General features: G+C 40.3%; 1 protein-coding gene across 6 annotated transcripts in view; it reads right to left on the reverse strand.

The window, feature by feature from the left end:
• MAP3K1 (mitogen-activated protein kinase kinase kinase 1) overlaps positions 1–13,655 on the reverse strand; it is a 48,514-nt gene that overhangs the window by 10,699 nt on the left and 24,160 nt on the right. For 5 of the 6 annotated variants that reach the window (XR_002097420.1, XM_019517839.1, XM_019517837.1 and 2 more), the window contains exons 12-17: positions 13,155–13,246; positions 12,658–12,847; positions 11,071–12,334; positions 9,159–9,311; positions 4,645–4,807; positions 1,839–1,970 (exon numbers count right to left, since the gene is read on the reverse strand). Coding sequence is in view for 4 of the 6 variants with exons in the window: in XM_019517839.1 (XP_019373384.1) it covers positions 1,839–1,970; positions 4,645–4,807; positions 9,159–9,311; positions 11,071–12,334; positions 12,658–12,847; positions 13,155–13,246 (1,994 nt within the window). In the remaining 2 variants the exon portion in view is untranslated. Of the gene's footprint in view, positions 1–1,838; positions 1,971–4,644; positions 4,808–6,409; positions 6,592–9,158; positions 9,312–11,070; positions 12,335–12,657; positions 12,848–13,154; positions 13,247–13,655 lie in introns of those variants that run through there. The other variant, XR_002097421.1, reaches the window with a different exon arrangement.

Below are 13,655 nucleotides of genomic sequence, written 5' to 3' on the forward strand. Positions count from 1 at the left end.
TTCATAATTTCTGGACCACCAGAGCTACAACACCACTCTTACACTACAGTATTATACTTCACACCAAGTGAAACTCGCAAAACATTTGCGATTAAATTATTATTGCAAAAATATTTCTTTAAATATAGGACTTTTAGTTATCCATTAATCAAATCCTTTAATGGAATCAAAACTTCTCACCCTTGAAAAGGCTACATAAAACTGTCCATGTGTAAACACAGGCGTAGGAATATAAATACATATTTTGTCAAAAGTCTGACCCTGTGACTTGCTCAGAATCATAGAATGAGAAGGCCTTTGTATACATGAGGAAACTGCCCCTTTTAGTGGTTTAATTGCTCTTTTATTACAATTAAATTTCGTAACAGTGTACATGTTCAACAGTGTATTTCAATTTAAATGACCTTATGTAGCAAAGTAAAACACATCCCATGTATTTTAGTTTACTATGTAACAAATTACAGCTATGTTCCTCATGTGTACAAGGGTCCTATCCAGAGAAGGTGGCAGGGATAGCACACAGGAAGCAGGAAGCCCAGGCATGCTCAGGGATGCTCGGGCTTGGTGGGCTTCCAGTGCCCTGTGCACCATCCCCACTGCCTCTTCTGGCTGCCAGCACACCCAGCTGCTCTCCTGCTGCTTTCCTGGGGAGCCAGCCCCTTCCCGGGTGGTCCCAGGCAGCGGGGATGGTGCATGGGGCACTAGAAGGCTGCCAAGTCTGAGCTTCCCCAAGCACACCCAGGCTTCCAGCACCCTAGGCACCATTAGATCCAGTGGATGCTGCCTGTGAGCTGGGGCTACACCTGCGCAGCTCAGGGGCTGCATGACTCGGTGGCAGCTCACATAGGCGGGATAAAAGTCCCAACAAAATGGTAAGGGGCTGAATTTTCTTCTCCCTGCTCCTGGAGCCTGCCTGCATCTCCTGTGGCAGGGGAGCAACCTGCTGACAGGTCTCGCAGCCCCTGAGCTATGGGGGACTCCAGTGTTTCCCTTCACAGTGGCAGCATCCCTGGGCAGTACCCACCTGCTGGCCCCCCACCCAGGTGGTCCTGGGGGGGCACCACCACTGTAGAGAGAAGCACCAGAGCTCCTCTGCACCTCAAGGCTTGCCGGCAGCTTGCACCCCAGCTATGGGAGAGGCAGGCAGGCTCCAGGAAAAAAAGGGAGAGGGTCCCTCACCGCTTTTTTTTTTCCCATTCCCCCTTCGGCAGAGCCTGCCCACTCCGTGACAGGGGGCCCATGGTGCTTCATTCTAGCTCTGACTGGCCTGCATATGTTTGAAATGCCTCAGGATCTATAATAACACCACACTTATTCTGTGTCTGGAGCACTCTGGTTGGTTGTTTCAGTAAGCATTGCGATTGGCTGCCGAGACAACCAGAGTGCCCCGGACAGACAGAATAAGTCTATTATTATTATTACTGATTTGTGGAGCTGTTTAAAACAACATGAAGTTACCATATATACCTGAAGCAGGTTAAAGAGGAACTTTTTCAGATTCTATTCTACCTTTGGTATTGAAAGTGGAGCAGAAACATTTTCACCAGCTTACTCCAGAAACCAACTCAACAGTTCTTTTAAAACTTTTGTCTCAGGTTGTCTTCACCAAAGAAGTAGGGATATTTGCCTTCATATACCTAAGAGCTACTGAACATCTGGATGAAGTTTAGGGGCTTCAAAGTTCCAAAAGGCAGTTGGACAGTTCAGGCACAGATTGCATCTTCTGTAAGAGTGGATTTACATAAGAGTGACTCAAAGAAACTGCCAAGTCTCAAAAAAATCATATTAGTTTCCTTTTTGAACTCTAGTTATTAAACAGCACCTTGAAGATTTCTTACCTTTGACATCCCTGTGAATAATTTGATTTTCATGGAGGTAAGAAAGGCCACGCAGTAGCTGCTCTGTGTAGTTAATAACAACTGATTCTTTGAAGGCTCCGTATTTACTTAACAAATGAGCAACTGATCCCCCTGGAAGATAAAAATGATTAATGGAATATATGCACAAATTATAAGTTTGGACTGCCAGAACTAGAGCCTAATTATTTCTGGTTTATTTAATAGCTACTGATTAGCACAGGTTTTTGAAGAACTTGAGGTTGCATATGCGTGCACAACTTTTAGCACTAATTTCTAAAACATTTACCTCAGTTTTCACCCACTGAATTACCAAACATTTTTTTTTTAATGAAAGTTTAAAACATAAAATTTCAGAAGTTCTGCCACTGGTGGAAATATGCACTCCAATTGCTACATTAAGCTTTTAAAATAGAGCAGCAGTTGTTCTTTTTGGCTCTTATTGCTGACATAGATGTTGCTAGTGGAAAATAAACATGGTTCTTACAGTTATTTCTTTTGGGGACCTTATTTTATGCTCCTGCTTATTTATCCTTAAATTGTAACATGCAGAATTACTTCATACTAAAAAGCAGGAAAAGGGAAAACAATAAATAGTAAAAGTTTTTTTCCAAATCATATATGCTAGTATTATGTTCTGTCTGTCTCTGGTATTCTATTGTGTTTTTTCTTCATCCTTCATGAAAACTTACACATCAATGAAATGGAAAGAGTCCTGCAACCTTTTAAAAAAAAAAAATCATTATACTATATATTCCTGGTTTATAAAATCATACTTTAGAGGTCCATTCTTCTCTAGAATCCAGCAGGATTATTTCAGGAATATGTTTTCTGCATTATTAAATTCAACAACATGTACTCAAGCTGTGTAAGCTGGAAGTCTGATATTAATGAGCAGTCAACTAAGATATGTAAATGTGTTGAAGAGAATACACTCCCTCTCCTTCAGAGAAGCACAGGAGAAGGAGATACTTTCTGGCTCCCCAAATTTACTCCCTTGCTATCACAAAAAGCCATACTATACAATAAATTCTATTCCAACATTTATCAATCTTTTTTTTTTAAAAAAAAACCCAACTAGTTAAGCTTCTGGCCCTGACTAATACTTCTGGAAAGCAAAGATTTCTCCCTTTTTATCAGGGCACCACACTCCACTACAGAGTGCCAAATGAGTAACTATGGGCCCCCTACCCATTATATTTATGCTTCTTCTAATGTGTTAACGGTTGCATAAATGGGAAATGCACCCAATTTACGGCACCAGAAAATGGTAAACGAGCCATTAAAATGTTCTCCATGTTATGGATGGTTTGTGTGGCACCTCAAATGGAACGCATGGCATGTCCACACACAGGGGCTCTCTGGGCTTGATCTGAAAACCAGCTCCTACCAGGAGCTTCTCTGCCCAGCCTCGCCACTAGAACTGCTAGACCTGAGCTTTAAAGCCCCAGTGGGGGAAGCCTTTCAGCTCGCTCTGCTTGGGCTGATGATCAGCTGATTGTCAGCTTTGGTCCAGACAGCCCCAGGTCTGGAATCAACAATCAGTTGACTGTCCACCCCAGTCCCAGATAGTCCCAGCCTGTGAGCATCTGGCTTTTAATATGCCAGTGTAGGGGGAGCCTGGGATCATGAGCACAATTGGAATCTGATCCCTGATTCCATAATTGTGCCTCCTGCCACACGTGTGGCATGACAGGTGACACTGTTGGAAATAGGGATCAGATATCATGGGGCCTCTAACTGAACGTGTGCCAGGGGCCCACTAAACATGTCTCTTCTAAACTGTATTGAGAAATCTCTGTTGGAGAAAACCTTTTTAAACCAAAATGTCTCGATATATCCCCTGCCTGATAACGCATTTCTTCCCAATTGAAGCAATTTTATAAAAACAATGGATATCCTAATTTCCTTCAGCAAGATTTTTGTTTTAAGGCAAAAATACTTTAATTTGAAATTATGCAATTCTACTGAGGATAAAATATTTTAAACTGCACCAAATTAAGGATTGTATCCTAGTATCCACATAGGAACTTAATTACAGGTCCTCCCCATTTTTGAATGGTAGTTTTAAAGTTTAATGGTATTTTCACATGCCATTTCCAGTCAATTGTTTTTGAAAGGCAAATGTATGTGCTGGCAAAACAGTTAATTAGCTTTTCAGCTGAACTTGTCAATTTACTGAAATAACAAGCATGCACAAGTTGTGCACACACTGGAACATTTTTTGTATGACATATCTTGTTTAAGATTTTCAGGTTTGTTTGTTATAGTAAGCTGATTTCCCCTAAGCTAAACAAATAGTCTAGAAGAGGTTTATGTCTGAGAACCTTAAAAACCATCTGCTGCAACCCTGTTCACAACAAGAAATCCCTCCTGCACCAAACATACACATGTAATTCAAGAACCAAGATTTTTGCTAAAACTTTACTTCTAAAATAAAATTCACATAAAGGCAGATTAAGAGCAGAAAAATTCAGGTAAAATAATTTCTGATAAAATAACATTAAAATCACTCAATTCCAACCCAGCTCCCCCAAGATTATAACCATTTTTTAACTTGTAACTAATTTTAGTGTTGGCTACTGGAAACAATATGAACACTAATAAATGACTAAATGGAAGTGATAATTCAATTATATTGTAGCATGGAAATTCACAAACTTTAATGCTTGCTAGCTAAACTTTTCCAGTAAAAGAAAATTAATTACTTTCTTCCTAGAAATAAAGCAAATGTGCTTTTGCTTTTTAAGTATGACAACCCCGGTGAGATGCAGAAAATGCTTTTTACCTGCCATCCACTCTATAAAGAGATTGTAGTTGCTCTTCTCACATGTAGCACCCAACATTCGAATGATATTAGGATGGTTCAAGTGACTCATCATCCTTATTTCTTCTCTCAGTGCTTCGACTACCTCTTCCTGTTCAGATGACGTGTTCCTGACATACGTCACCTGTGTCAAAAACATTCAGTTCAGATTTACTTCAAGAAGTGGCCTTGAATCTGAAATTCCAGGTTGCAATTACCTAATTATGTTTGGTTTTGACAGCTTAGATCACTGATTCTCAACCAGGGTTGATTCACAAGTTAAACCAAGAGATTTAAAAAAAAAAATCCATATTGTAAAAAACATTGATCAGTTGTGATGTGAGTTCTTTGCAACAAGAGAATTGTTTTTTTTGGCAAAGCAAGTGAAAGCTAAAAGTTGGCATTTTTTGAGAGGTGTCTTGAGTCTAACAAGGGTGAGAACAATTAGCAGAGATGGATGGGTTTATCAGTAGTCTCCAAACTTTTTAAGTAGGAGATTACCTTTGGCATTTAAAAGCACCCCAAGACTTACCTGCTGGGCCCAGGGGGTGGGGGGAGGCTGGTGACAGCACAGGGTAAGTCTGTGGGGAGGGAAAAGGTGGGCAGACAGAGGCAGAAAAAATTATTTGGGGGTGCGCCTCCCCAGCAAGTACGTCTGGCCATGTACTCAAGGCCATTTAAACTATTCTTGGCATAAAAATAAGTGCAAAACATTCTTAAGTCTTGAGAATCAAAAGCAGCATTAAAGACGCAACTCATTCTTGTGATAGTGATATATAAATAAATATTGCTCAAGATTCTTCTCTCTCTGTATAAACTGGAGGATGGGGATGGAGATGGGAAAAAGCTGATTTTCCTGTAGCTTTCACCCCAAACAGGTAACACAAGGATGCTGTTCTTAGGCAGTAGCCCCCTCCCCAACCAACTAACAAATAGGAAAATACCAGTAAATGGAGTCCTAAAAAGAGGAGCACCTGTAGTGATGAAAGACACACAGCATACCTCATTATTTCTCAATACTGTATAGCAGTAACTGCTAGGGTGACAATTCCAGAATCGTATCATGTCACAGATTCAGGTTTTTGTTCTATAATCTGTGACAAAAGCTCTTTTAAGCATTCATTTATATAGCTGACCAAATCACACAAAATATCATAAGGTTTCATGGAAAAGACTAGAAGAATGACAGACTGGATTTCTGACCCTGCCAGAATTAATTTTTGTCCTTTATTCCCTTTCCAAGAGAAAAATAATCAACCTAAAGAATTATGGAAGGTATGCTGCTACAGGTACAAAGATGGAACTACAATCCATCAGCTGGGACCATGATCCATTCATTGAACCACACCTTTGGATTGCAGCATAGTCCTTCTTTTGGTCATTCTTACTTTCTCTGTAAAATGTGGACAACACCTCTTAGTTACCATCCTCCCACACAGGGCTGTTTCAATGTTCAAATAAAATTCAAATTGATTTAGAAGTTTGTAATCAGCATTAAGATGCATGTTTTCCATATTAATACTCATTGTATCAGGAAAAAGGGAAAATAGAAGACATATCACTGGGTTTTGATCTATCCTGGAAATTGTCTGGTTTTAGAAAATGGATTATTTAATAATACAAGTTTAATTAAGAAAGGTACCTTCATAATCCTGAGCTACAGTAGAAGTGAAACCAGAAGACATAACCCAAACAAAAATTCCTTGGTTTTCCTCATACAGATTCTAAATAAGAAAAGGTTACTTACCAGTCACTTCTCCAAATACATTGTGCTTGCAGATCCACAATGCAGGAGTCATGGAATCTTTTCAAAGCAGCAAACTCTTGGGGAGCTATGGGTATGCTCCTTGAGCCCAAAATTCTGCAATTGTGCCACCACTTCCTTATCCTCCTTCATTTCTTCTAACTCCAGAAACATCTTTTTCATCTCTGAAGAAGTGGGAGGAGTCAAGGCCTTAAACTAGGCTTAGAATGTAATGCCAGCTGTGCAGTCCTAACTAATTTAGGAATGGTAACCTGCCACTTCAGATCCTTGGAGGCCCTAGAAGCCCTTAGGACAAGAATATATGCTAGCGTAGGTTTGGAACCAACTCTTAGTTCTGAATACTTATTAGGACTGAAAGGATGGTATCTTGCAGGAAATCTCCATGTGCCTTTGCTGATGTTTTATTCTGTAAGAGGAGCTACACGAGTCCAAAGTAGCATTTAGACCCCTTACTACACTCAACAGCTCCAAGCAAAATAGAAGTATCTAAGAATGTTGGATCTAAACATTTGAAAATTCCTTGAATCTCAAATTCTCTGGCTTGTAGAAGATTTAAGACTAGATTCCCTCAGTACTGAACCACTTGATTCAAACAAGAGGCACCCAGATTAGAAGAACACTGCTCATGGCAATGAATCCTAAATCACTCTCCATAAGGAAGCTGTTGTATTCCAAGTTTAAATACTGAGGCTATTGGTCCAAACACAGAACTTTGTGGAAAAATAGAAGTAGGTAACATGTTCCATTCTGTAGCAGAGACTCGTGGAATAAACGTGGATTTACCAGTGGATGAAAAATAATTCAGTAACTAGTTGAAACCCACAAAACATCTGCGATTAAAGAAATGTTGTTGCAATAAAAAATTAAATACAGGATTTTTTAGTTATCCTTTGACCAAATACTTCAGTAGAATCAAAGCTTCTCACCCTCAAAAAGCCTACATACAGCTGTCCATGTGTAAACACAGGCATAGGAATATAAACATACAGCTTGTCAAAAGTCTGACATTGGGACTTGTTTATAGTCATAGAATAAGAGGACCATTGTACATGTGAGGAAATTGTCCCTTTTAGTGGTTAAATTGCCCTTTTTAACCATTTATTTGCGTAACAGCATACACGTTTCGCAGTGTATTTTGATTCAAGTGACTTAATATAGCAAACTAAAACACATGCCATATATTTCAGTTTGCTAGGTAACTAATTACAACATTACTCACATGTACAAGGGCCCTAATCCAGAGAATGTGGTGGGGATGGTGCATGGGGCGCTGGAAGACTAGGTGTGCTTGGGGAAGTTTGGGCTTGGCGGGCTTCCAGTGCCCCATGCACCATGCCTGCCACCTTCTCTGGCTGCCAGCACACCCAGCTGCCCTCCTGGGGCAGCCAGCCCATTCCCAGGCAGTCCCAGGTAGCGAGAAGGTGGTGGGGATGGTGCACAAGGCACTGGAGGCTGGGTTTCTAGCGCCCCATGCACCACTGGATCCAGCAGGTGCTGCCTTTGAGCTGGGGCTGCACTCACACAGCTAGCACCCTGCTTGGGTGGCCCTGAGACACACCACTGCCACAGAAGGAAGCTCTGGGCTCCCTCTGCAACTTGGAGGCTATGTGACCCAGTGGCAGCTTGCGCGGGCAGGCTCTGCCAAGTTTAAAAAAAAAAGAGCTGCGAGGGACCTGATTTTTTTCCCCTTCTTTTCCCAGAGCCTGCCTGCGTCTCCCACAGCCAGGGAGCAAGCTGTCAGCAGGTCGCATAGCCTGATCTGCAGGGGACCCTGGTGCTTCCCTCTGTGGTGGCAGCACCCACTTGCTGGCACCCCACCCAGGCAGTCCCATGGAGTACCACCACTGTGGAGGGAAGCACCAGGGGCCCCCCCACAGCTCAGGGCTTGCCAGCACCTCACCCCCTCGGCTATGGGAGAAGCGGGCAGGCTCTGGGGAGAAGGGAGGGAGGATCACTGTTCCCCTCCCCCCACCCTTCAGCAGAGCCTGTCCGCTCCACAACTGGGGGCCCTGATGCTTCATTCTAGCTCTGACTTGTCTGCATATCTGTTTGAAATGTCTCAGGATCTTCTGTAATAACAACACGCTTATTCTGTCTGTCTGGAACATTCTGACTGGCTGTTTCAGTAAGCACTGAGATTGGCTGCTGAGACAACCAATCAAAGTGTTCTGGACAGACAGAATAAGCCTATTATTATAGATTATATTGGCAGCTACCCAGTGAAAGAGCAATGGCTTGGGAATTGAGGTCTGGGTTCCACTCTCAGTTTTGTCCCTTACTCATGAGACTGGTTAAGGGACAAAAGCACTTTAAGTTCAACAAAAGAAAAAGTCTATATATTGAGTGTTATACACTTTTTCTGTAAAAAAAAAAAAAGTGAGGAAGAACCTAGCTACCTAAATGCAGCACTGAACCCCATGCAGATGAAGGATTTGTATACTGTCTCTATGGACTATGCCCACCCCTGGAAAAAGAAGGACATTTCTGGGCAGCAGGGAGTAAAATCCAGGGTTCTAAACAAGGCATCAGTGGAGCAAGCAGGACTGTCTTTGAAAAATATTCCATGGCTCACAATGCAGTGCATGCAACTCCTGTAGGTGAATCTGCAGGGACAATGTCACGAAGGACAAACATCATTACAGAATTAGTTCCAAGTTATTTATTTAATGTTTTCTCTTCAAACTTATTCAGCTACTAAATTTCTAGACAATATTTGAAGTGGATCATTTACCTGTTTTACAGCCATTAATGTCCCAGTTCCTACATCTTGAGCTTGATAACAGGAAGAAAATGCTCCAAGACCTATTTGTTGACCTTTGAGCCATTCCATATCTTCTCTGTAATGGTGTTTTGCTTTGGTATGTCCAGGAAGGGTTTCTGGTGTCTGCAAATTGAATTAAGATGAACAAGTTAAAAACGTCAAGAGTTTATTTGAAAATTAAGACTGAAATTTCACTAGGAATGCTAGTCTATCTTTTGGCATTGTGTTTAAGTCCCTGTTTAACATGAGTTGACCAAATTAAACAGCTTTAGATTATTAATGCCAAGCTTGGGAATGGCAGTTGTTCAGGAACAGATTTGTGCAACAGTAGAAAAAAACCCCAAACACACTGTATTTAGAAAATGATTCTGCTTACAGATATGGCATGCAACCTTAATGATAAAAACTGAAAGAACCTGTATCCAGTATTTGGGTAAGAGTTTTGAAAAGCAACTGAAGTGACCCATTATTAGATGCTGATTAGTTTGAAATTAATTCTCTATTTAATAAAATTAATTTAAAATTAAACAGAGCCTGAAAGAAGTTGTTATTTGAAATACTCCAAAATTCATACAAGTACTTCTTCTCACCGCTGTCTGTATCACATAGGCCTCCAATTCAGGTTGAGATACCAGTATGCTAGGTGTACAAACACACAATCCCTGTTCCAAAGAAATTATAATCTTAATAGATGAGAACAGGAAAAAAAAATGGTGTGAAGGCACAGAACAGATGAGAAGAGACCGTTTTGGCTATCATTTTATCTATATTTGACATCATCTTCTCTGAAAATTTGAATTACAATAGCTGGCGAGATCTAAATCTACATTGTCAGTCAACACTTCTTGGCTGGGATAACATTTTGTATTGGATTTGCCATGAATTCATGCTGTTTGGCAAAACCTGAAGTATCCTTTATTTGTAAATACTTGCCTCTTTCTTCATCACCTTCAACTCAACTATGTCACTCAAAGTTATACATTTTGCATCAATTCTTTTCCCCTTCACAGAGAGACTCATCAGATTATGTCAATTCTTTCTTTAAAAGATCGATAAAATGTTTTGTCTTTCTATTGCTAAAGCTTATATCCACTACCTAGTGGTAATGCATGCTCCTTTCTTTAAGCCTCCTGTATCTTTCTCACTTCACCTACCCACATACGCTGTTATTAATATTTTCCCCACTACTATTGCCACTTCTGTCATTCTACTTCTCCTGTTTCTAGCCTGGCTACCTTTCATCTTCTGCATCAAATTCAATTTCATTATCAAAAACCTGGCACTCTGCTCCTGCTTGAAGCCATCTGATTATTCCATGCTTCATTTCTTTTTCCCTTAACTGTTTTGCACCCTTCTCCCATTCTTGCTTTCACTTTTTTTCTTAACTACTTTAGTGCCTGGAAGCCTCTGGTGCACTGAATGCTGCTGTTCTTTCAGATAGCTTTTCAAAATGTTTTTACAATGATCTTAGCAAGATTCAGTTGCACCATGGACTCATATTAGCAAAGAGCAGGATGTTGTCTATTGTGGCAAATATCAATTTTGGAAAAGCCTTCCAATGAGACTAGTGGAAGCAAGAAGCAAAAACCACTTAAAAGGGAGCTTCATTAACAAAAGGAACTGTATGGCATGGTGCCTCCAATAGCTGTACCTGGACTTTATAACCCAGTAACTCCCTATGCTATGCTGCTATATTCCAGCACACGTTAGATGCCAATACTTTCATCAGTATCTGTATTCCATTCTACTACACGGAGAAGGAACACTGTACTCCTTATATATTTAAGTAATGTCAGAAACACATTAGCATTATTAAACAAACAGGTATGGAAATAAAACAGGGGCTCATGGAAAAACAGAAACAAATCCTCAGAATACTCACATCCTGCTGAATAATTATGATATCTTCACCATTTTCAACCTGTAGTTGAGGAACTATTGGTAGGGCATCTTGAGATGCTGACATTGCCATGGCAATAGCTAAAGCTTCTTCTTCTTCAGCTTCCATCTTTTCCTTGCATTTTTGATTATGATTAACATCATCTTTATAAGTATTGTCATTTTCTGCTCGCTCAGGAGAAAGAACAGCGACTTCAGACTTGAAAGTAACCGTGCCGTCACTTGTAGGCATGGAGGCTTCAAGTAGGTCCTCAATACTAGAATTGAGCTCTGCATTAATATCCAACCGACTGCACTTTTCCTCCACTGGTGTGAACACTGACTCTTCACTTGGTATAACTGCACTGCTGTTCCTATTGCCATCACACTGTGAAATGTCCTTCAGATCAAGTGTCATACTGTTTTTTGAGGTCTCTACATGCTTGGTCATTTCACATGGGGTGGGTCGAGATGGCTTTGGCCTGTGTATGTGATTAGACGGCATAGGTCTGGCCTGGGTAAAAACTGGGGAAAGCTTCTCTGGATCCTTATTTTCCAAACAGTTTCTTTGAATCTGGAGAGACAGTTTCCGTTGGGTTTGAGGAGAAATGGAGGGTATTTTGCAGGGAATGAATGCCTGAGGTCTGAGTTTAGATACATCTGTTACAGTGCCAGCTGGTACAGATGGGGTTGAGGGAGAGGGTAACATTGGGAATACTGTTTGGGAATGACTGGATGAGGGAGAAGAGTTCAAACACTGACTGTGGGGTCTGCCTTTCGTTTGAATGGCTGGCTTTGGTTGCTCAGTGGTTACTGATGAAACAGGAAGTCCCACAGACATGCCAGCCAATGTTTCAGAAATGTCCTCTGGACTGGCACTCAGCAATGCTTTCCCACTTTTCCCTGATAACTGGATAGTATTGTTAGGAGTATTATTTCCTGTTGCTTCTGGAGAGTTATCTGGGACAGGTGGCTGCATAAAGTCATCACGTCGGCATTCTACAGAACGCATCTCCTCAATGTTTAGCTGGATGACTTCTGCAATTTCCATTTCATCTGCTATTGCCATCAAACGTCGACGCATCCTTGTGTAATGAGTTGAGCTTGTCACACTCAGCATTTCTAACAGTTTTATAAACACATGGGGCACTCTTGCAACCATTCTTGCAGCACTCAAAAAAACCCTCCGGGATAGTTTACCAACCATTGAGTGGGAATTATCAATTGACTGCAAGGTGAATTTCAAGAGGGACAACAGCTTCTTATACCTAAAATAAATAAATTAAACTGTTACCTAAAGCTCACACTTATCAGTTAATTAGTACCATAAAAAGTAAACTATAGAAAACGTGCTTCAACATTATGTTACATTTACTACTGCTTATTTCAGAACATACATTTGAAAATGAAAGACAAGTTTTACAACCTTAAATTGTATTTTCAAAATGTGCATAGATATGCAGTCATTACACCCCCTTCCCCCCACTACATGGAAGAAATAACTTTTTGCACATGGATAACATAGGGAGCCCACTGTGAAAAACTGGCTAATAATGACCAGTTCTAAAGAAGAAAAATAATATACAAGTACCTGTCTACTACAGTGTCAGCTTGTAAAATGTCCCCACTAAGAATGTGGGGGTAAAATTCACCAGGGAATTCCAATAAGAGTCTGTCTATAAGACAAAGACGCCCAAGGAGCGCTTGCCAGTTGTTCGATTCAGTTTGGGTTCCAAGAATACAATTTAAGACGTAATCGACACCACCAATACCAATAGACCCTATTAAAAAAAAAATTACAAAGTGTTAAACCCATTTCCAATCTAGATCCTATGAAATAGATAGATCAAAAAACCAGGCTGCTGCAAGGTGAAGGCAGCATAGTTATACAGAACATAAATTATGTTGTTTTTATGTCAGAAATAATTGGCTCAACAGTAACTTGTATTGTTATTGTTGTTTATGTTATCTGAAACAAAATTCCATTAATAGAAGATTTTTAGTAATTTCCTTACTATAGTTGTTCATGTATCCTTAGAGCTGAAATATTTTACTATAATTCTTTACATGGAATAAAGATGCTTTTACCGGATTTAAGTATTTCTCTTCCAACTGCCAGCTCTCCTGCTTGGCCTTTACACATCTCCAACAGTGTTGAAACTGAAAGTTGACTTGTGCGGCTAAAACAAATTAAAAGAAAAAGGAAACATTACATTAGATATTCCTGATGGTTAATATTTTCATTATTAATATTTCTGACATCTTTACAGCAGTACTTTTGTAGCTGATACCTTGAATATCTGTATTTTGTTATTTCATATTTTTAATAGGGCTGTCAAATTATTAAAAAAATTTGATAATGATTAGCTGCATGATTAAAAAAATTACTTGCAATTAATTATGATTTTAAATGCATACCTTAAACTCAAAATTATGTGCAGAAAAACTCAAAGTTATGCAAAATTATGCAGGCACTTTGTATGGTTGGGGGATGGGTGTGGTGTGTGAATTTGTGAAGGTGTGGGGAGGCTGTGAGTGTGGGGTTTGGAGCTTGGGGAGGGGCATTTCTGCATACCCTGCCAGGATGTG

This window comes from Gavialis gangeticus, unplaced genomic scaffold (genome assembly GCF_001723915.1).
Source record: "Gavialis gangeticus isolate Ggan-Ray unplaced genomic scaffold, GavGan_comp1, whole genome shotgun sequence".
In the NCBI taxonomy this organism is placed as follows: domain Eukaryota; kingdom Metazoa; phylum Chordata; order Crocodylia; family Gavialidae; genus Gavialis; species Gavialis gangeticus.